The sequence below is a fragment of the Eurosta solidaginis genome, chromosome 4 (genome assembly GCF_040869045.1).
Source record: "Eurosta solidaginis isolate ZX-2024a chromosome 4, ASM4086904v1, whole genome shotgun sequence".
NCBI classification, from domain to species: domain Eukaryota; kingdom Metazoa; phylum Arthropoda; class Insecta; order Diptera; family Tephritidae; genus Eurosta; species Eurosta solidaginis.
The window spans coordinates 153,207,777-153,232,873 of NC_090322.1; the positions used below are offsets into that span (position 1 = coordinate 153,207,777).

The 25,097-nt window shown below is 44.2% G+C and overlaps 1 protein-coding gene across 6 annotated transcripts in view; it reads left to right on the forward strand.

Moving 5' to 3' along the window:
- Window positions 1-25,097, forward strand: part of rut (rutabaga) — a 382,895-nt gene that overhangs the window by 352,192 nt on the left and 5,606 nt on the right. For 2 of the 6 annotated variants that reach the window (XM_067783457.1, XM_067783458.1), the window contains exons 19-22: window positions 11,370-11,544; window positions 11,614-12,775; window positions 20,696-21,972; window positions 22,036-22,808. In XM_067783457.1, the coding sequence (XP_067639558.1) occupies window positions 11,370-11,544; window positions 11,614-12,775; window positions 20,696-21,972; window positions 22,036-22,808 (3,387 nt within the window). The remainder of the gene's footprint in view (window positions 1-11,369; window positions 11,545-11,613; window positions 12,776-20,695; window positions 21,973-22,035; window positions 22,809-25,097) is intronic. The other 4 variants (XM_067783459.1, XM_067783461.1, XM_067783462.1 and 1 more) reach the window with 4 other exon arrangements.

Here is a 25,097-nt window from a genome sequence, read left to right on the forward strand (position 1 = left end):
TAGAGGGCGTAGAATATACCCGCGGTAGGTATGCCTGTCGTAACAGGTGACTAAAATACCAAACTGATTCAAGGGGTTGTGTAGCGCAACCCTCTCAAGGGGTTGCCAGCGCAATATATAGCTTCTCCAACACAATTGTCAACCTCACCTACCCGTGGCGAATCCTCTTTCATTAACAGCCGAGGCTCTGGCGACCCCGAACTCCTGATTGATCTAGGGGGTGGGAGGGCGGTATGGCCTAGAAGGTTGCATGTGGTCATACCAAATAGCTCCCGAGATGGTATGGCTAGAAGTTTTATGGTTACCGGAAAGTACCGGATCTGCTGTGAGGACCAAATAAATCCTCATTAATTTGGCCCACACAAAACGACCCCACAACATATTTGACACGACATCAACACAACAAGTGGCCACAAAAGGCTCTAGCAACACGATCAACCAACAAGTCTCAGCAACACAACGAGCGGTCGCAACATTTAACAGCAACACGGCCAACCAACAAATCTCAGCAACACAACGAGCGCTCGCAACATTCAACAGCAACACGGTGACCATGGCAACGCAACCATTTGAGCTAGCAACACCAAACACAACAGCCATAAAAGGAGCGACACAGCAGCACAGCAGTCAGTCAGCATGGAGCTGTGGTCGTGACCAGAGCTACTAGCGAAGTATATCCCTATTGCAGTTGACCTTCTCTATGCAATAGGAATCCACTTCATAGGAGCGAGTCGTGGAATGGTGATTGCGGTTGACCTTCTCTACGCATCACCCCCAAAGACCAAAGGCCCCGCCACAGCAACCCGCAACCGCGACAGGTGACACCCGCTCACCTCCGTCAGTAGAAGTACGCCGGCAGAGGCCGCAACAGAGCGGCAACGCACGTAAACCAGCGCAGAGCGCGACAGCACCGCAGCAGAGAGAGACGCCGTCATAAGGCGCGTCAAGGCACCGACGCCACATACTAACTGGACCCAGCTAACGGAATACGGCCGGACCGCTAAGGCCCGCCACCGCAATCAAGGATACTGCAAGATAATCCAAGTGAAATTGAAAATGAAGTATACAAACACGTTTTATTTTATATTATAGAATTTAGAACCAATAAAGAGAGTGAAGTGTTTTATATTAAATCGATTTGCAAGGCGCCCCTTTAATACAAATTTATTGTAAACGAACCCTGGGCACGGCGAGTATACCCCAGCAAATACCAGAGAAGCAACGGGGCACGAAAAGGCTTCGTTACAATTGGCGCCCGAGCAGGGACCCTGCAAATCGTACAACGTCAGAAGGAACTTTCCTGACTAGAAACCTAACCGTAAAATGGCCGACCAGATTGATACCACGTGGTTAGACAACATTTCAAAGGAGCAGCTGATATCCATCGCACAGGAATTGGGTATTGAGTACACAGGCACCACCCGGGAGATCCGAAAGCGCATAGCAGCTCTGGCTTCGAAAGCAAATGTTGACGCGGAAATACAGGAACAAATTTTATCCATAGAAGCCGCTTATAAGGGAACAGACACGAGTGACTTAAATGAGGTTAAGACACCGATTCCGTGAAACGGAGGGGAAACCATGAACAACACAGATAGACCAGCAGAGCGAGACCAGTTCGCGTTTCCTCCCAGGAACACAGCACCCCACAAAAGAACTTAGCATCAGGAATAGCAGTACCAGCCAACGGCACCTCCAAGACACCAATCCCTCCGGCCGCAGAAGGAACCACGACCGGAGGTCAACCACAGCAGAACCCACTGGAATTTCCTCCACGGAATACGCAACGCGCAAACGTACTTACCATCAGGGACAAGGGCATCAGCCATAAATTATACGTCTCAGGTAACTCAAGCACCGACCGTTGTGTTCGCACCCATCATCGACCAAGTGCGGAAGTGGTCAGTAAAGTACGACGGTGGACGGGATCCGTTAGCGTTCATCGAGCGGCTAGAGGAGTTATCCGAAGTGTACGCGCTAAACGTGGATCTCCTACCAAAAACCATGCCAGAGCTACTAGTCAGGTATTTCGAGCGTCTCGAGGACGACATACGCCAACGAAGGCAGCATAACAAGGAAAAGTACAAGGATTACGTGCTAGCTATACAGAGCTTGATGAGACACGCAGGGTACACCAGCGAACAGCGGCTGGAACGAATCTTCCGTAACAGCCACCCGATTACCTACTTTACTATATCCGTCGAAGGGATTTCACCAATCTCGCAGAACTCTTAACCCTTGCTGAGGAATTCGAGAGCATACATGAGGGCTATCGACCACCATCAGAGGGACATCGCCGCGAAGTTACGCGACACGTCGTAGGTGACACAACTTTGGTTCCACCACCGCAACCTGTAACCCCACCAGCGCAACCTGTAACCCCATCACCGCCACAACCACCGAACTTACCGCACCACTCGCCTCCAGGTAATCAGAGGTTTGACCCCAACAACGTATGTAGGAGATGTGGTGAACAAGGACACTACGCGTATAGATGCCGAAACCCACGGAAAATTTTTTGCTGGGAGTGTGGCCGCAGTGATATACGCACAATCGAATGCTGCCGTCGACGTCAGGGAAACGACAGGGGGCTTCACAAAGAACAAGGCGCAGTGAGCCCAAGGAAACCCAGCGCCGAATCGGCAGTAACCATGTACCAAGAGCACGGCCGCCTTTACGCCGTAGCCAGGCTCGGCGCGGAATCAGCCGAGGCAGTCATTGATACAGGGGCGTCGAGAAGATTCGTTTCGAGCGGCCTTGCAGAACGTATGGTAAATTCTGGGAGCGGAGAAATGGTGAGAGTGGCCATCAAAATAACGATGGCAAACGGGACTAGCACCACAATCTTCCACGCCATAAGGACTGAGGTACGCCTCGGAGAAGCGTCACACCACACGGTTTTACACGTCATGCCCGGAGCAATCGACGACATAATACTGGGCCTAGATACACTAGGGGGCATGGGAGCCACCATATCCTGCGGAGGAGGTCACCTCGCGCTATCCAGGCCATTCACACAGCATACATTGCCATCAGCCGAGCCGACACAGATCACGGAGGAGGTATCGCCACCAGGTGAGAACAGCAATAACATAGATGATAGGATCAACAGGATCAATGGGGCCTACGATGAGGACGAGGCGGAACGAGTGCGCAGTTTTCTGGCAGAAGAACTCCGAAAATTTGAGGGCATGAGTGGGGTGACGACAATAGCCGAGCACAGGATTATCCTGACGGACGACCGCCCTATCAAGCAACGTTACTTCCCACGCAACCCAGCTATGCAGACCATCATCAACAACGAAATTGACGAATTACTTCAGAGAGGATGCATCGAGCCATCCTCTAGCCCACACAGGGCACCAATCGTACTAGCCAAGAAGAAAAACGGGAAGTGGAGGTTATGCGTGGACTATCGGCAGCTTAACGCCCGATCCGTACCCGACGCGTACCCCTTACCCAGAATACAACACATATTGGACAAGCTACGACGGGCGAAGTATATCAGCACTTTGGATTTGAAAAATGGCTACTGGCAAATACCACTGGAGCCCCAGAGCCGTCCCTACACAGCTTTCACGATACCGGGACGCGGGTTATTCCAGCGGCGCGTTATGCCGTTCGGCCTACACTCCGCACCTGCAACGTTTCAAAGAGCATCAGATCAGGTTATTGGACCGGAGATGGAACCCTACGCTTTCGCTTACCTCGATGACATAATCATCATAGGATCCACCTTGGAGGAGCACATTCGCAACCTGAAAGAAGTGATGCTACGACTACAGCGCGCCAACCTCAGAATAAATCCGGAGAAATGCGAGTTTTTCAAGAAAGAAATTCGATACCTAGGACACGTAGTAAGCGACAGGGGAATTCACACCGACCCCGAGAAAGTTGCAGCCATCAAAGACCTGAAACCACCAACGAACGCGAAAGAGGTGCGTCAATATCTCGGTATAGCATCTTGGTACCGACGATTCGTGCCCAACTTCGCGACGATCAGCCAGCCACTCACAACCCTGCTGAAAAAGGGCAAACACTGGAAGTGGGGAGCCGAACAACAGGAAGCCTTCGAGGTCTTAAAGCAAAAACTAACGGAAGCACCGATACTTGCCTGTCCGGACTTCACCAAGACCTTCACCTTGCAAACGGACGCAAGCAATTTTGGGCTAGGCGCCGTATTGACACAGGATTTGGAAGGCAGGGAACGCGTGATCGCCTACGTCAGCAGGAAACTCAACAAGGCGGAAACCAACTACTCGCCTACCGAGAAGGAATGCCTCGCGATCGTCTGGGGAATACGCAAGATGAGGCCATACTTGGAAGGGTACCGATTCAGGGTAATCACGGACCATATGTCTCTAAAGTGGCTAAACTCCATCGAAAGCCCCTCCGGCCGTATAGCACGATGGGCCTTAGAGCTTCAGCAGCACACCTTCGACATAGAGTACAGGAAAGGAAAGCTGAACCTGGTAGCGGATGCACTATCACGACAACCACTGGAGACCCTACGACTGGCAACGACAACAGAGCGACCATGCAAGTGGTGGTACAAGCGCGTGAATGAAGTGCGCACTAACGCCGAGAAATATTCTGACTACATGATACAAGATGGACAACTGTACCGCCATATTCCCTGCCGGTCACAGGATGAGGAAGCGGTACCTTGGAAACTTTGTGTACCCACACCACTGCCACAACGAGTATTAGAAGAAAATCACAATATACCAAGCGCTGGACACATGGGCATCCGCCGGACAGTAGCGCAGATTGCCAACCGATACTACTGGCCCGGCATGTTTCGGGACATCAGTCGATACGTACGACAGTGCGAGTCTTGCCAGAAGTACAAGGAAACACAGCAAAAGCCGGTCGGAAAGATGCTCACACAAGTGACCCAAGAACCATTCGCCACGGTATGCGTCGATTTCGTTGGACCACTCCCACGATCCACACACGGGAACACGATGCTACTAGTATTTTTCGACCGCTTCAGCAAATGGGTGGAACTGGTCCCCATGAGGCGTGCGACAGCAGAAGGCCTACGCCGTGCGTTCATAGAACGCATCCTCGCAAGATTCGGTGCTCCCAAGATACTGATATCGTACAACGGCGTCCAGTTCACCAGCACAATGTGGTAGCGTTACCTCAGGGAAATGGGGATACGACAACAATTAACGGCGCCCTACACCCCGCAAGAAAACCCGACGGAACGGGCGAACAGGACAATCAAGAGAATCATAGCACAACTCACCAGATCACACCACAACAGATGGGACGACCGTCTCCCAGAAATCGAGCCGGCCATCAACACTAGTGTGACCGCGTCCACAGGATACAGTCCAGCCTTCCTCGTACAAGGACGGGAACCGCGACTACCAGGGACACTGTTTGACGAGGTCAACCTGGGGACGGGCACAGCTACCACAACGGCAGAAGAGAAATCTGACAGAATGCAAGAGGCATTCAGAATAGTGAGGCAGAACACGGAACGAGCGGCGGCAGATCAAGCACGGCACTACAATTTACGGCGGAGAAAATGGACCCTCGTAGTCGGCGAACTAGTGCTCACAAAGGAACACCATCTCTCCAAGGCCGGCGAAAATTTCGCGGCAAAGTTGGCCCCCAAATATGACGGACCCTACCAGATCCTAGGATATGTATCACCAGTGATACTCAAAGTATGAAAAACCAACGGCGGGAAGGAGAAAACGGTCAATATTGGGGAGCTAAAGCCATATCATGCAGCAGAGACCATCGCGGGAAATTAAAATAAATTTAGGGAAAATAATGTAATTAATATCAAGGATGGGAGGATAAGCAAGCACCGGTCATTCTATCGCAAACCACCGAGGTGACAACACGTTCTTGTGCTACGAATTTCTTTTCCAAAAAAAAAAAAAACAAAAAAAAAAACCAACAACCTAAGATGGAGAGCCATAACGCCAAACTAAACAACAGCGTCAAGCGTATGCGCCAGCATTACGAGGAGGAGGAAGCAAAGCGCCGCAGGGTAGTACTGCTGGAAGGAGCTACCGGCACCGACGTCAGTAACACGCGTGGAACCACACGCACAAACACGTACGCTGACGTCGCACGCAACGTTACACCACCAAGCGCTACTGGCGCCGACGTCAGCAACACGCGTGCAACTAAGCGCGAAAACACGTACGCTGACGTCGCACGTATCATCACACCACCGAACACCACAGACTGCGACGTCAACAACATGCGTGCAGCTACACACGCAAACACGTACGCTGACGTCGCACGCACCATTACATCACCAAACACTGCAGACACCTACACCAACACCACGAACACCGAGTCAGCCGCAGCCGCAGCTTATGCCAGCACCAACATCAGACGCGCGGCGGAAGCAGCCAGACGGGCAACGGAACTCGTGACACGCACCACGCGCATATCTAAATGGGAGGAAGTCGGGGCCAAGGCCCACAACAAGACCAGCACATCACCACTAACAGCCACACTGGGTAGGATAGACGTGGAGGCAGGGCAGTTGCCGGCAGCCATCGAGCTCTCCTCTGGCAATGACACAGGCCCACCGGAACAACAACAGCAAGCGATCATTGAGCTCTCCTCGAATGAGACACAGCCCAACCAGAGAGGGAAACGACCAAAACAATATTCCCGGCAGGACCAGGCGGCATAACACTCTACGCGACTGACCTCAACGCCCTCAAGGGATCTAGATGGCTAACCGATACCGTCATTGACGCTTGGGCAAAGGGACTGGAAGAGCAACACGGACAACACAATACGACTCTCAGCCCTTTCGTGATCTGGCAGCTGACCCAGAAGAGGAACACGGAGGAAAATTACCGACGCATACACCGCTGGGTCTGGAACGTCGACCTGTTTGGCAAGAGCGTGATCCTTGCGCCCCACAACGTAGCCAAACACTGGTACCTACTCGGCCTGGCGAACGCAGCAGTCACACACCACATGACTGACACGGAATGCTGGCAGGAGCGGTACGTATGGATAGCGGACTCGATGCACCGGGCCAAAGTTCCGCACGCAACACAGGCTTGGGTGGATTTCCTTCGGTGGGAGTATGTACAGCGGTACGGGTATGACGGGTTTAAGGCCCAGGAGCTAGTACTCGAGGTCCCTCAACAATGCAACAACAACGACTGTGGCGTATACGTAGCCGAGAACATGGAGAGGGTATTGCGATACACAGGGAGGGGGAAGGAGTACCCGGACTGTGCAGACAGCCGTTCACCGAGGAAATGGCGAGCCAGAAACGCACGGAAATGTTGAACCGATTTCTACGGGACGGTCGAGAGCCCACGAAGACTACGCAAACCGTAACAACCACATACAATCCTTACACAGTCAAACAACCAATCCCGGAAGACAACACTGAACCGGTAGCACCAGACGCCGAAACAGAGCCACAACAAACAACAGCAGGCCACCAAGAGGTGATAATCGAGGCCCACGACGCGGATGTACCAACGTTAAACCAATTCCCGAAAATTGCAGAAAGCGTGCGAGACATTTTCCGACGCACCGCCGAAGGCAAAGGAAGCTCCCGCGTAAGTTTTCGCACACGGGAATACACCGTCACGGTGGTAAAAGGCAGGGCCCGCATACGAATACTGGGCACCGAGGGCTAAATTTCTGAAGTGGGGGGGGGGGGGGGGGGGGGGAGTGTGAGGACCAAATAAATCCTCATTAATTTGGCCCACACAAAACGACCCCACAACATATTTGACACGACATTAACACAACAAGTGGCCACCAAAGGCTCTAGCAACACGATCAACCAACAAGTATCAGCAACACAACGAGCGGTCGCATCATTTAACAGCAACACGGCCAACCAACAAATCTCAGCAACACAACGAGCGCTCGCAACATTCAACAGCAACACGGTGACCATGGCAACGCAACCATTTGAGCTAGCAACACCAAACACAACAGCCATAAAAGGAGCGACACAGCAGCACAGCAGTCAGTCAGCACGGAGCTGTGGTCGTGACCAGAGCTAATAGCGAAGTATATCCCTATTGCAGTTGACCTTCTCTATGCAATAGGAATCCACTTCATAGGAGCGAGTCGTGGAATGGTGATTGCGGTTGACCTTCTCTACGCATCACCCCCAAAGACCAAAGGCCCCGCCACAGCAACGCGCAACCGCGACAGGTGACACCCGCTCACCTCCGTCAGTAGAAGTACGCCGGCAGAGGCCGCAACAGAGCGGCAACGCATGTAAACCAGCGCAGAGCGCGGCAGAAAAGCGCAGCAGAGGTCCGCCGATGCACAACGTAACCAGGGTAAGCCACCGCGAACCGCGGCAGCAGAGGTACGCCGACAGAGGTCACGTCAACGCGGCGACGCATAGCGCAGCCAGGCTAAGCCAGCGCCAAGCACGGCGGCAGAGCGCGGCAGAGGTACACCGACAGAGTAATACAAGTAAGCGCCGACGTAGGGCGCGACAGAGCATCGCCTCAGCAATACAAGTAAACGCCGACGTAGGGCGCGACAGAGTTTCGCCCAGCAAATACGAGTAGACGCCGACGCAAGGCGTGGCAGAGAATCGCCCAGCAACCAGCAATACAAATAGACGACGACGCAAGGTGCAGCAGAGTAATACAAGTAAACGCGCGACGTAAGGCGCGTCAAGGCACCGGCGCCACATACTAACGGGATCCGTCTAACGGAACACGGCGACAGAGCATCGCCTCAGCAATACAAGTAGACGCCGACGTAAGGCGCGTCAAGGCACCGACGCCACATACTAACGGGATCCGTCTAACGGAACACGGCGACAGAGCGTCGCCTCAGCAATACAAGTAGACGCCGACGTAAGGCGCGACAGAGCACCGCAGCAGAGAGAGACGCCGTCATAAGGCGCGTCAAGGCACCGACGCCACATACTAACGGGACCCAGCTAACGGAATACGGCCGGACCGCTAAGGCCCGCCACCCCAATCAAGGATACCGCAAGATAATCCAAGTGAAATTGAAAATGAAGTATACAAACACGTTTTATTTTATATTATAGAAATTAGAACCAATAAAGAGAGTGAAGTTTTTTATATTAAATCGATTTTCAAGGTGCCCCTTTAATACAAATTTATTGTAAACGAACCCTAGGCACGGCAAGTAAACCCCAGCAAATATCAGAGAAGCAACGGGGCACGAAAAAGCTTCGTTACACTGCATCCGGCAAAGGACCATCAACATCGATAACGCAGCTTTCGGGGGGTGTCCTGATCGCTACAGCAATAACAACAACAGAACTCATGGTGCAATAAACCGGACAGTTGATGTCAATATTATCTACAAAATGGAGGCGAATTTGACAGTACTCGCCCTTGTGTTTAAATGTTTCTCCTTGACTTATCTGCATCACTGTTCAGTATTATAAAAAACAATTTATTAATACCTTTGTAAAATAAGATGTAATGTGCAGGAAGTGCTATCTCCGATCCGTATTTATTTTGTGGGAGGGTTTTAGTCGACGGAACTGAATAGCCGGATCTTCAGAGCATCACATCGTCCACAACTAAGGAATATGGAAACATACTGCTGAGATGATTAGCGATCTTGAACAGCATAATAAAGTTGCGAATGTGTACCTGCGAGGCTTGTAATAGGAAAACTTGGGATTGACGATGTATGGTCCCACGACCCACCATTTATCTAAGTAAACCAGACATTGAGATAGGTTGATTGAACAGAAAGAGATGGTTGGTGTAAAAATATATAGCAGCAGAGTTTTTACAGCAGGGATACTTCAACAAACCAGAACTTATAGATTTACCTGATGGCAAAAGAGAAAACTTTGGCTTAACAGAACTTTATTTTAAACAGCGTTGCATAGCCCTGTAAATGTTTAGAAAAACATTAAAAACTCCTAGACATATGATCTTTCTATATCACCTGCCTCTCATCTAAGGAACCCTCACTATTACTCCTGATCTTATCCTTATTCTTAATCTTCCTGTTAACCCCTTTTTACTTCGTCATTGCTCTGATTATTACTTTTGCTCTTGCTGTCCATCTTACTCTTGTTGTTTTTACATTCCCTCCAAATTCCACTACTCTTTTGCCTTTCCTCTGCTTTATCTTCCATTCTCTTTCATTTCCCTGTTTCCAATGTGAAGAAGGTTTCTCCCCAAACGTACCAAATTAGTACAAAACATTGTCCTACTATTGAATTCACTTATCTAATTGTATTGCGTCATGACGAGGGCTCATGCCAGAAGGCAGTCTCCAGTGAAAATGCCCATCATGAGCCTACAGCCTGCACTTTTAGAAGAAAAAAGTACCTTTGATAATTTAAGCCCAGGCTTGGTTCCGCGCCTTCCTATCTTGGTCGATCATGTGCAACTTTCTTCTTCCTTTAATCTCGTCAATCACGTTGGGACGTTTACGGGACAAGCCTCTAGGGGTACACCCTTTTTTTTCTTCACTCGCTGTACGAAGTCGACTTTTCAGTTGAAGCTTTTGTTTAGAACAGTGGTCGGCAAACAGTAATACAATTTTACTTACTCAATTCACACTTATTCTTATTCTCTTTCGTTTAGTAGTCGCTGAGCATTTCGCGCTGCAACTTGGATTATGTACGTCGCTCGCAATGTTGACGAATATTGTCCATGTTTCACTATTTGCCGACCATTGATCACAACCGATCAACAAGCGAATGAACAACACAATACGATGCATCAAGTGATTTGCATTACCAGTGCACTCTCACTTAAAGCCCCGTCACACAAGCAGTTTTTCACATAGAAGCGTTTAACTCAATCGTATGCATTATGAGTAGATTGCACGCATTTTTTCGAAGAACGGTAGATTGAACGACACTGGCGCCATCTGACATTAAAAAGTAACCAACTTGCAACGTTTTTTGCAAGCAAAGGATAAGAATAAGAATTTGATATATGCTTTGGCTAGGGGTGCTGGCACACATTGCAAGTGAAATCATTTTTCCCACTCGTTGGCAACTTTTCTAACATTTTTCGTTATTAAAAACTGCAATATAACAAATGAATACGACACAAAATATATTAGCAAGTATTTTTGTTGTATACGGAGAATGTTTATAACAGTGCTTCACGAAATTTTGAATGTGAATGGGCAAGGCGGAATAAACTTCAATTGCCAAGTCTGAAATTCTTTCATATTTATAAACGCAACATCTTGGTTGATTGTGGCGATGTTACAGGAATGCGTAAGCTTGTGTTAAACGCATCTGTGTGAAAAACTGTATTGTGCCGCGGCCTTAACACCGCTGCATTTTGATTTTGCCGACGTCTGCTTTCGAACTATGTTATGAAACTTGGCACGGATTATTAATTTATAATATTCCGGTTTTCTATATTTTATAGGTATTAATATCGGTCCAGTAGTAGCTGGTGTTATTGGCGCTCGTAAACCACAATATGATATTTGGGGTAATACTGTCAATGTAGCGAGTCGTATGGATTCCACAGGCATACCCGGCTATACGCAAGTAACACAGGAAGTTGTGGATAGCTTGCAAGGGTCACATTTCGAATTTCGGTAAAAATAAAAAAAATAAAGCTTTTATTTTTAAATAAAGTTATATACATTCTGTGATTCTCCTTATAGATGTCGTGGCACTATAAAGGTCAAAGGTAAAGGTGATATGGTTACCTACTTCCTTTCTGATTCCTCAAGTAATGGACTGAATGGTGAAGTGCGTAATGCAATGATTTCCAATCGCGCCACACCAAATGGTAACGGTTATGCTACACAACAACAACAGCAACCACAACAAACACAATCGAACGGCTTGCACACACACCCCCCTGAATATTATCAAAAGCAATCGCAATTCCAAGATAACAGCTATCAATTGAATATGAATAGCGATACGTACAACATTAAAAAGGATAATTATGGTTACAACAACACAGATACGAATCAAATATTATTGAAAAACTCACCAAATGCACTGCATGAGGAACAGCAACAATTGTTAATGCATCAACAGCAAACGCCACAACAGTATCAGCATCACTTGGCACAACAACAACAACAGCGTTTGAACAGTAAATTACAAAAACAGCCGAATTTCATAGCCAACGGTGGCTTGCCAAATATACGCGAGAATGGACATAATGGCGAATATAACGGTAGCAGTAATGGTGGTAGCAATAATGGCGCAGGCAGCTATGCCTATAACGGCTATCAGCAACAGCAACAGCAGCAACAACAACAGTACAATAATAATTATGCACATCATCAACGTTCACACTCATCCAGTTCGGTAGGTGGCAATGGTGTTAATGTCGGGGTAATGGGCGTAATAACAATGGCAGCATCCTCATCACCCGCCTTACCTACACAACAACAACAACAACAGCAACATCAAGTACCAATACCAGTACCAGTACCCGTACCAGTTGTACCAGCACAAGCCACACCCACAATGGTAATGTTACGCGAACAATTTAATATAATTGAAAATCCTGGTGGTAATCGTCTTGAATATATAAATCATGACCCCTACGCCCAGGTGGAAAGTTATAACAACATGTTTGCTAATAATGTTGGTGGTGTTGGTGTTAGTGGTGGTGGTGTTGTTGGTTGTGCTGTAAATATTGGTGCTAGTAGACGTGGAATGCATCTTGCTACACGTAATTATCATCATTTACATCATAATCAACAACAACATTCATCAGCGTCGTACAGCACGAGTAGTAATTGTAATAATTATAATAATTGCCGTGAAAGTGAACCATTGTTGCATGCCGCACCAATTGCCAAGGTGAGTGAATATGAGTATACATGGAATGAGGAGATACTCTTATGATCATCACTGCAATCCCTCTCATCCACCGACGTGTGAAAATCGCGCCTAGCAGTTAGTGGCTTTGATGTGGGGTCATTGTGCTTTAATGCATGTTTCCGTATATCGAAATCATTCCAAAATCGAAGACCCAATATCAGGATACATATGTAGCTGGTAAAGTTTCATGTATCGACGGCTGAGTGAATATAATATATTACACTGGTCAACAGTGATTTTGGTGCAGCTCTACTTGTAACCAAATTTGGTAGTACTCGGTTCCCTGATAAAAACTGTATACTTACTTTTTTAATGCTACGTACAGTTTTCTAGATAGGGTCAAGAACTCCTTTTTAAGAGGTTAAGGCATGTATGGCCCCATAACTTTGTTTCTGTTTATTCTATCAACACAGTTTTGATGTCGTTGAAAATAAGTCATTTCGTCGCTTCTATCAGTATACAAGTTGTTAATATATCTTCATAACCGTCAGAGAAATTGCAAAAATAATGTGAAAAATTCAATTTTTTGTTAAATTTTTTCATTTTTAATCACTGTTTTCTCGAATCATTTGTCAACCAGTGCATATGTAAATTATTTTAAAACAATCTCCTATTAATTCTGTTTTCAAAGACATATAACTTTTTTATATCCGCGTAGATCTTCCTAATATATTCTATTTTAGTAAATTTTTACTGTGAAAAAAAAAAGTGTTTTGTTATTTATTTTATTACTAACTTTTTATTTACATAAAACATTTCGTTTAAGTGAAATTCGTGAATGAGGTATCGCAGGACAATCACGTTGCATTCCCGAGCAGTAGTCAGCCATCATATGCTGATCCCATCGGCCTTGGTACCTCTCTTCCATAGTGTTTAGGTCCTGGTGAAACCGTTCGCCTTGTTCTTCGCTATAGGAACCACGATTCTCCGGAAACTGGTCAAGGTGACTGTGGAGATAATGGACTTTGATGGACATGTTACATCCTAAGTTTTTGTAATTCTCTAGCATGTTGTTAACAATATCAGAGTAGTTACTTGACTTGTGATTTCCCAGAAAGTTCTTAGTAACTTCAACAAACGAATTCCACGCAAGCAGTTCCAAACTGGTCATTGAATTTGAAAAACCAGTATCTTTTATCAACATTCTTATCGGCCATCGGGCCATCAAAAATACCCGCTTTTATTTTTTCTATGCTTAGCCTAGGAAATTTTCTCGTTATGTAAAGAAAACATTGTCCATTTTTATCTAACGCCTTCACAAATTGTTTCATTAGACCCAGTTTAATGTGTAAGGGTGGCAAAATAATTGAATCTCTTGTAACTAAAGGTGGGTTTATCACATTCTGCTTTCCCATTTCCAACATCTCACGTACAGGCCCGTTCCTTTCTGTCCAGTGTTGGTGCTTGGCTCGACTATCCCACAGGCAATAAAAACATGGGTATTTGGTGTACCCACTTTGTTGTCCTAACAAAAAGTTAACCATCTTTAGATCTACACACATACTCCAATTATGTTCGTTATACTTGATTTTGTCTAAAACAAGTGCAATATTTTGATATTCTTCCTTTAATTTAGTTGGATGAGCAATGGGAATTGAACCATATTGGTTGCCATTGTGTAAAAGAAGACACTTAAGGCTTCGTTTAGAGCTGTCTATGAAGAGACACCATTCATTTGGGTGGTATTCTGAAAGACCCATTTTGAGAAGGAACAAAAAACTATATCATTTTCCGAATTAAAAAATGGCAGCAAGTCTTGCTCTCTTGTACGGTAGAGAGTCACTTTCGTACCTGTAGCCAACAAGTTTTTTTCTTTTAATCTAGAAGCCAACACTTCTGCAGATTCCTTAGATAATTAAAGATCCCTTATTAGATCGTTTAATTCTACTTGGGTAAAAGTTGCTGGCTCAGTAGACGCTATTTCTTCGATATCACTATCGCTAGACACTTCACTCTTCGATGATACACGGGTAGAATAAAATGTTGGAAAAGGTGCTTCCTCTGAATGTTTATAGAAAGGCACTAACACTTATAAACCGCGCTCCCGAAGGTACTAATTACAGAAAATTTAAAAAATAAAGGGGAAGGAAAAAAATTTTATAAAATATATTTTTTTTTTTTCACTGTAGAAATGTACTAAAGTAGAAAATCCCAGGAAGATCTACGCGGATATAAAAAAGTTAAATGTCTTTGAAAACAAAATTAATAGAGATTGTTTTAAAATTATATCAGCACTTTATTAAATAACATCCTGTCTCAAAAGCCGAATATTAAAAAAAAATCAGGAATTCGCGCTATCCCAGGCTCAAAAAATTATGAAATTATCATTTGGATAGGTACTTTTTTAATTGAGGCCGCTTTCGAAGTGCCAGCCGAGATAGGTCACTGTGCACTCAGCTGCTATTTTCTTTATTATGATTATCAATGAAACTTTAACCTTTGGCTTAATATGTCACAAAGATTTCCAAGCTTTCCAGCGTACAATATCTTATTTTCTGTTTCAACCTACCAAAATTAATGTGCTGTAAAAATTCAAATTTACGCTCTTACTAGAAAACATTGATGCTGATATTTACTGGTGTAAGCATTTGAGCATATTCTAGCAGACTTGACCATATTCAATCAAACGCCAGTACGTACCATACGTACGTACGTACACAGTCTGCTTTTACATTATACAACTCCTGCATTGAAGTCTATCGCGTCATAGGTGAAAGGGGTGAGAAGATAACAATGCAACTGCGTCCATACCGTCAACGTGTTTAAATTGTCTTTTGTTGCTATCTCCTTCACGCTTCTTTTTTAAGCGAACAAAGACACTCTGAATGTTTTTTGGATTGTCATTTTTGTTGATTAAAATACCAGCCCGACCAACTCGGTAACGATTTGATATGACCTTAAACCTTGTAGGCCGTGAAAAGCGTGACCAAAATTAAAAAAAACCAGTTTTTTTAATTAGAAAGGCAATTTCTAAGTGGGTCACACCCCTCAAAGAGTAGGCTCCTTTCGCCAATTTGTAGGAAAAATTAAAAGAAGCAGGACGAACTTTGGAAGAGAAGCTCGGCCTAAAATCTCTTCGGAGATTATCGCGCCTTATATTAATTTTTATACTCAGTTGAGCAGAGCTCACAGAGTATATTAAGTTTGATTGGATAACGGTTGGTTGTACATATATAAAGGAATCGAGATAGATATAGACTTCCATATATCAAAATAATCAGGATCCAAAAAAAATTTGATTGAGCCATGTCCGTCCGTCCGTCCGTCCGTTAACACGATAACTTGAGTAAATTTTGAGGTATCTTGATGAAATTTGGTATGTAGGTTCCTGAGCACTCATCTCAGATCGCTATTTAAAATGAACGATATCGGACTATAACCACGCCCACTTTTTCGATATCGAAAATTTCGAAAAACCGACAAAATGCGATAATTCATTGCCAAAGGCGGTTAAAGCGATGAAACTTGGTAGATGGGTTGACGTTATGACGCAGAATAGAAAATTAGTAAGATTTTGAACAATGGGCGTGGCACCGCCCACTTTTACAAGAAGGTAATTTAAAAGTTTTGCAAGCTGTAATTTGGCAGTCGTTGAAGATATCATGATGAAATTTGGCAGGAACGTTACTACTATTACTCTATATTTTAACAAAAAATTTAATATCTTTACTGTATATAAGTAAATTAAGTCAAAATTCAACTCCAGTAATGATATGATGCAACAAAATACAAAAATAAAAGAAAATTTCAAAATGGGCGTGGCTCCGCCCATTTTCATTTAGTTTGTCTAGAATACTTTTAATGCCATAAGTCGAACAAAAATTTACCAATCCTTCTCAAATTCGGTAGGAGCATAGATTCTATGACGGTAACTGTTCTCTGTGAAAATGGGCGAAATCGGTGAAAGACGCGCCCAGTTTTTATACACAGTCCACCGTCTGTCCTTCCGCTCGGCCGTTAACACAATAACTTGAGCAAAAACCGATATATCTTTACTAAACTTAGCCCACGTACTTATCTGAACTCACTTTATCTTGGTATAAAAAATGGCCGAAATCCGACCATAACCACGCCCACTTTATCGATATCGAAAATTACGAAAAATGAAAAAAATGCCATAATTCTATACCAAATACGAAAAAAGGGATGAAACATGGTAACAGGATTGGTTTATTGACGCAAAATATAACTTTGGAAAAAACTTTGTAAAATGGGTGTGACACCTACCATATTAAGTAGAAGAAAATGAAAAAGTTCTACAAGGCGAAATCAACAGCCCTTGGAATCTTGGCAGGAATACTGTTAGTGGTATTGCATATATAAATAAATTAGCAGTACCCGACAGATGATTTTCTGGATCACCTGGTCCACATTTTGGTCGATATCGCGAGAACGCCTTCACATATACATCTAAGGGCCACTCGCTTTTAAAACCCTCATTAATACCTTTAATTTGATATCCATATCGTACAAACACATTCTAGAGTCACCCCTGGCCCACCCTAATGGCGATATCTCGAAAAGGCGTCCACCTATAGACCTAATGCCCACTCCCTCTTAAAATGCTCAGTAACACCTTTCGTTTGATACCCATATCGTAAAAACATTCTAGAGTCACCCCTGGGCCACCCTAATGGCGATATCTCGAAAAGGCGTCCACCTAGAGATCTAATGTCCACTCCCTCTTAAAATGCTCAGAACACCTTTCGTTTGATACCCATATCGTACAAACATTCTAGAGTCACCCCTGGCCCACCCTAATGGCGATATCTCGAAAAGGCGTCCACCTAAAGACCTAATGCCCACTCCCTCTTAAAATGCTCAGTAACACCTTTCGTTTGATACCCATATCGTACAAACATTCTAGAGTCACCCCTGGCCCACCCTAATGGCGATATCTCGAAACGGCGTCCACCTAGGGAACTAAGGATCACCCCTTTTCAAAATACTCATTAACACCTTTCATTTGATACCCATATCGTACAAACACATTCTAGAGACACCCTGGCCCACCCTAATAGCGATATCTCGAAAAGGCGTCCACCTATAGACCTAATGCCCACTCCCTCTTAAAATGCTCAGTAACACCTTTCGTTTGATACCCATATCGTACAAACATTCTAGAGTCACCCCTGGCCCACCCTAATGGCGATATCTCGAAAAGGCGTCCACCTATAGACCTAATGCCCACTCCCTCTTGAAATGCTCAGTAACACCTTTCGTTTGATACCCATATCGTACAAACATTCTAGAGTCACCCTTGATCCACCTTTATGGCGATATCTCGAAAAGGCGTCCACCTATAGAACTAACTATTACTCCCTTTTAAAATACTCATTACCACCTTTCATTTGATACCCATATCGTACAAACACATTCTAGAGTCACCCCTGGCCCACCCTAATGGCGATATCTCGAAAAGGCGTCCACCTATAGACCTAATGCCCACTCCCTCTTAAAATGCTCAGTAACACCTTTCGTTTGATACCCATATCGTGCAAACATTCTAGAGTCACCCCTGGCCCACCCTAATGGCGATATCTCGAAAAGGCGTCCACCTATAGACCTAATGCCCACTCCCTCTTAAAATGCTCAGTAACACCATCCGTTTGATAGCCATATCGTACAAACACATTCTAGAGTCACCCCTGGCCCACCCTAATGATGATATCTCGAAAAGGCGTCCACCTATAGACCTCTTGCCCACTCCCTCTTAAAATGCACAGTAACACCTTTCGTTTGATACCCATATCGTACAAACATTCTAGAGTCACCCCTGGCCCACCCTAATGGCGATATCTCGAAAAGGCGTCCACCTATAGACCTAATGCCCACTCCCTCTTAAAATGCTCAGTAACACCTTTCGTTTGATACCCATATCGTACAAACATTCTAGAGTCACCCTTGATCCACCTTTATGGCGATATCTCGAAAAGGCGTCCACCTATAGAACTAAGTATTACTCCCTTTTAAAATACTCATTACCATTTTTCATTTGATACCCATATCATACAAACACATTCTAGAGTCACCCCTGGCCCACCCTAATGGCGACATTTCGAAAAGCGTCCACCTATAGACCTAATGCCCACTCCCTCTTAAAATGCTCAGTAACACCTTTCATTTGATTCCCATATCGTACAACTAGAGACACCCCTGGTCCACCTTTATGGCGATATCTCGAAACGGCGTCTACCTAGGGAACTAAGGATCACTCCTTTTCAAAATACTCATTAACAGCTTTCATTTGATACACATATCGTACAAACATATTCTAGAGTCACCCCTGGTCCACCTTTATGGCGATTTCTCGAAAAGGCGTTCACCTATAGAACTAAAGCCCATTCCCTTTTAAAATACTCGTTATCACCTTTCATTTGATACCCATATCGTACAAACACATTCTAGAGTCAGCCCTGGTCCACCTTTATGGCGATATCCCTAAATGGCGTCCATCCATAGAACTATGGCCTACTCTCTCTTAAAATACTCTTTAATACCTTCCATTTGATACACATGTCATACAACCACATTCCAGGGTTACCCAGGTTCATTTTCCTACATGGTGATTTTCCTTATTTTGTCTCCATAGCTCTCAACTGAGTATGTAATGTTCGGTTACACCCGAACTTAGCCTTCCTTACTTGTTTTATCTACTTTAATTTACCAGTATGTAATATGTAGCTTAGGATTTCTTTTCGAACACAGGAGAGATATTCAAGACTCGAGAAAAAGTACTCGATTTCTCTTGAGTTACTCGAATCTTTAAATACACATTAAGTCGCGAACTTTTCGACATTCAATTTAATCCCTTTTTACGAGTATTTCGAGATTCAAAAATTTGGCGAGAGCCGATACGCGCAAGAAATTTTTGTTCGAATTAAGTTCGAAGTTAGTTTAACTTTTTTTCTTTTTTTGAAACGTACCACCGCTCTTATGTTAAATAAGCAACCCATATCCAACTTATGAATAAACACGTTTTCTTGCGCATATCTTTCATCCGACTCGACTAACATATAAAGATAGATACCGCTTACGTCGTATCTCATATCATTATATATATGTCTTATTGACATTTGAACTGGAGTTGGTTTCATAGCCTAACACGTGAATCCGACAAAAAACTTAGCGTAGTAAACACATTAATACAAAGTTCCTATAACAAAACCCAGAAACAAAAAATGGTCGTACGGATAAGAAATAATTAGATTACTTACTAACATAAAATAATCTTATTTGGGTCTTCGATTCGTCCTGCCGAACGTCCTAATCTGGATATTGTTTTTTATATCTCATCTTTTAACAAAGGTAAATGGGACTTTTCCATCTGAATGTGCCCACCTAAGTAACTAACTTTTTTGACTAATATGAATTCCGTTAAATTCACTAATTTATGAACACTTAGGGGGTTCACAACGCGTGCTAACAAGTTATATTGTATCAGCTTCATACATTTCGTAACGTTAATAAATTTATGTAATTTTGGCCCGACTTTTCAGTGTCATAGTTGAAGGTGAAACCCTTGCATTGAAAACCGTAACGATGACAATATAACGTGTTACGACACTTTGTGAATGCCCTTTATATAGTATGTACCTCTGCATTTATTTTATTGTATTATATGTAACCTGCAAGCTTTTTTATTCATTCATTTCTAATGCGTATCTCATATAATTGTGTTATCTCTTTGCATGTATTCGTTATCGACATTAAAAATCGCACAAAAACAAATAAAAATTCAAATTTATTACACACACCCACATATCAATTCACCACCCACTGTGCTCGTACACTTGACCCATACATTCACATCCTCACAAATGTTGAATGGGTCTCATCATGTTACTGTTGTATTAATTGTAAATAAACAATAAAATGGTACAAAAACAAAACAATCAGATAATGCCAATGCAACAACATTCACATCCATATCCACCTAAATATGAACCGCCACGTTACACTTGTCCTAATAACCTAATGCTACAACAGCAACAACATTTGCAACAGCAAATACAACTACAAAATCACCTTCATCATCATCAGCAAAATCAACAACAACAACAATTATATCAACAATATCCACTATATTCACAACATCCTCAACCGCCATTACCCATACCACCACCCAAACCCACAAATTTAATTGCATCCTCATTAGCCACAGTGTCAGCCTCAACCGCAGTCACAACATCATTGAAACAGAAAACACCTCTCTTACGCACTACCTACATGAAGCCTCTGCCGAAGTTGCCGACCGATATTGAAGAGAGCCGTGAAATGTCTTCCACCGATGATCTTAGTTCACGTCCACATTCGCCGTCGATGAGTTCCTCAGACGAAAGTTATTCGAAGACAACAGAGGGCGAGGGAGACGAGGATTCGCCACGTATAACAGCCTTAGGTAAAAACAATAAACATCAACTAGCTAATGGTGGTGCTAATCCATTGCAATGGCTTTACCCATGTGATATACAAGTGGATCCCACATCACCAGTTGTGGATATGTCAAATTTGAAAGATTTTGAAATGAGTTCAACAACAGAAAGTCAAGGTCAACAGACAAATACAACGCACAATAAAGGTGATTCCTGTAATAGTTTTGAGTATCAAGATCGCGTTTTGTTAGCCGCGCAGAAAAAACAAACGAGCAATGGTAGCAATGGCGGTGGCGGTGGCAACGGTGAAGCTGGCAATGGTGGTTCAACATCAGCCAGCAACTCGGCGAAATCGCCATTCGAGAGGGAACTACAAAGACTTTTGAATGAATCTTCACGTGCGCGCGCATTAGCCGCCACCTCGTCGTCGGGTGGTAACATTACATCAGCGTCGAATTCGAATAGCAATCCTGAGGGTAATACAACCAGCAACAGCAGTAGTCGCAACAATATTGAACTAAGTTATTCAGCGAGTAATAGTAAATTAAGTTCAAATAATGGACTAGCTGCTGGCGGTAGTGGCAGCAATGGTAACCTCAGCGGTAGTAATTCGTTGAGCGGCAATAATAACCAAAAATCCATAACCACAACCATATTGGATGAGTTGACGTCGCCGACGACGGGTCGTCAGCCATCGAAGATACCAATAAGTACGAGCTTTATGATTACCAAACATCCTGTAGGCTTAGAAGCTATAAAAGAGATTACGCGTAATAAGAATCCATCAGAGTCAAGCCAAATGTAAGTTAATTTGGAAATTGCTTAGATAGAAAGCTTGTGCAACTATATCTTAAACATTTTCAGGCAAACTTCCGATACAGAATCTTGTGAAATTTTACATGAACATTGCAATCAAGTGAATTTAAATATGTTGGATGTTGTGAACAATCAATCATCCACATCAACTGGCACAAATTATCGTGACACAACGCAACAACAAGCAAACATAATAACAGCAAATCATAATCATCACAAGCATCGTCAACGCCCGCGTTCCAAAGATCTCGATCAAAGTCGTGAAAGTTTAGATCAGGAATGTGGTGAAAATGATGGCGATCAACAACAACCAACGCAGCGTCATGTGCGTCCACATCATCATCACCATCATCACCACCATCACAATCATCATCATCAGCGTCCACGTACCAATCACTCGACAAATGCATTAAATGATGACACCGAACGTAATGATGATACAGAAGATAATTTAGCTGATGAAGAGTTTGAAGATGATGAAGTGGGGCGTGATGTACGCAAAAAACGTTTGGTCGTCATGCCAACGGACACCCAGCAACAGCATCACGTCAACAAGCCTAATAGTAATGTCAAGTGTTATGATGAAGATGAGAATGATGCACGTGATGGTTGTGAGGCTGCTAGTGTATATAATCATAGACAAGGCGAGCATACGAATTATGGTGAGGAAGATATTGATGATGAACGACATCATGAAATGAATGTGATAAACGATGAACTTAAATATGGTGCAGGGCATCATACGCACCAATCGATGGACTCGAATCCTTTGGAAAGTCAATCGGAATGGTCTGATGATGATTGCCGCGAAGAGGCTACAGGTATGCTATAATTTTTTGCTTTTGTTATTATGTACAGTGTCGACTTAAGCATTATTTTCTTGTCGGACATCACATGGTTTGACCATAGGGATATTTGCGTTAGAAGCGTTGGTTTCACATTACAATACAAAAGATCAACCTTAAATTACTCTCATGCAATCTCGGGGGAAAACGGGTACTCTAAGAACAACCTCGAAGGCACCAAAGTTAAGCCTAGGGCTACAGTAGTCGCTTGGTTTTTCGCGTAGATGTTAAATTGTTTAACGGCGGAGCACTGGATAGCATCCAAAGTACTCTGTAGTCAGCTACTGCAGTTTTCACTAAGAAGACGCTACATTTGGCTTCAAGAGTGACTTTGTATCAAAATTTAGGTGTTTTATGAAGGCACTGGCAATGGAATTTGATTTTTCTATGAGGGCGTAATTTTGGGGCTTCTTAGTTAAGTTTTTCGCATATGCATATACTTTTTTGAAGAGAATGAACAAGAGTTTACACGTCGACTAGGACAGCTAAGCTGCCTTCAATCTTTGGCTTGCCCACTAACTACTTCAAACTCTTCGCTATGATTACAATCAAGCAGATATTACGACTCACGGATCCGCAATCTTTGTAACATAATGCGGGCGGTATCAATATGCAACTGAGTTTAATTCTCCGAGTTTATCGAAAATACTGCTCAACAGGCTTCTACTAGAGCGATTTTCGGCATGTGAATATGCCTTTTGCAAGGCCGGCCTACCGAAACAGCTATTCCTTCAACCGTTCCAAGGAGAGAGGCCTCTCGAGAACAAAGAATTTGTGATAGGTGCCTTTCTTGACATATAAGGAGCCATCAAAGATGTCCAACCCTCGGGCTCTCTCAGCACTGGCATTCGAATCGGCTCTGTTAGATGATTGAGTGGCACAACTGAAGCGACCGAGTGGTGGAGCAATGGCACAGAGGAAGGTGAGAAGGGCCACGCCACGGAGTGTTTTCTTCTGCCTTTCTTCACGACCTGAGGGTATGGGTTGCCAAGTGGTGGCTTTTGGGCTAGGAAGGTAACCGAATGCCTTGTACTGCTGTTAAGAGGCTATTGGGAAATGTTGGTGGCTCTCTCTAAGGGTGGTTGATTGGCTTTTTGATATGGTGATCGAGCCGATCCTATTCTATAGAATTCTGGCCTAGTGGAGAGTACTAAGCACTTATTTCACGGTCAAAATATCGAAGCGGAGGCCCTTCGTACGACACCTACAATGGCACTGAACGCAAAGCTGAATCTGTACCCAGTTCAAATCGATGGCTATACGGATTTGTGACGCAGGATATAAACTTGTGAATTGCGGTCTCTCCAGAATTCTGACCAACTTCGAATTCACCCCCTGTTAGGACAGACTACTATCAAGCGATGAATGGAGTGGCTAATTAAAATTACGTGGAAGTTCGATGAACCTGTTCAGGGATAGATCCAAGCTTACCTGGAGGGTGAGGGTGAAGTATTCTTGATTAAGTCGATGTTGGCCGGAAACGTAAGCTGTCGATCGTTTCAGCGTCCGCCGCTGTAACTGTTAAAGAGTTTAACATCTACTCAGATAGTCAGGCGGCTACTTTTTGGGTTCCCGGGCATTAGGATATGTTCAGCTGTCAAACATTTGCGTAGGCGAGGTGTATGTCAGGTCGTATTCCTCTCTCCGGGGAAGATTTTCAAGATCAATGTGTTCTCTTTTTCGTAGCTTTATCGTTGTCATGCATCGATTCGCTAAATAACTGGAAGTCAGCTTCACCGTTACGGTGTATCGTAACACAACGTATCAACATAAAACGGTTCAAGGGCGTTGCTTCTCAGGTAGACAGCTGCCACGCAGCCTACCCTAACTTAAACCCTGCTGAAGAAAGTACAAAACACGGAATCTCTTACCAAGAAAGATGTCTGGCCTGTATTTTCGCGACAAGGCATGTTTTTCTTTGGGGACATGCTTTGTTTGCTGCGGATCCTAGAATTCCTATCATACCTACCATTGCACGTCACTGTTTCAATTACCTTAAGGAAATATCGACACTCGCAATGACAGCGATAGCTGCACGATGCTATGTCCCGTTTCACACCACACAATTCTTGAATTCAACTATTTTAGCTTTCCCTTTTACATTTTCTATTCGCGTTTACTTCTGTTAATTTTTCTTGGATGCAAGTCTGAAAGAAAAAATGGCTTACGAGCAGAGAGAAGAAGAGATAGCAAGAACAATTTGTAACGACTTGAGGGTACGGATGCTGTTGTACTCTTTCCCTCTCTTCTCATCCCCTTCTCATA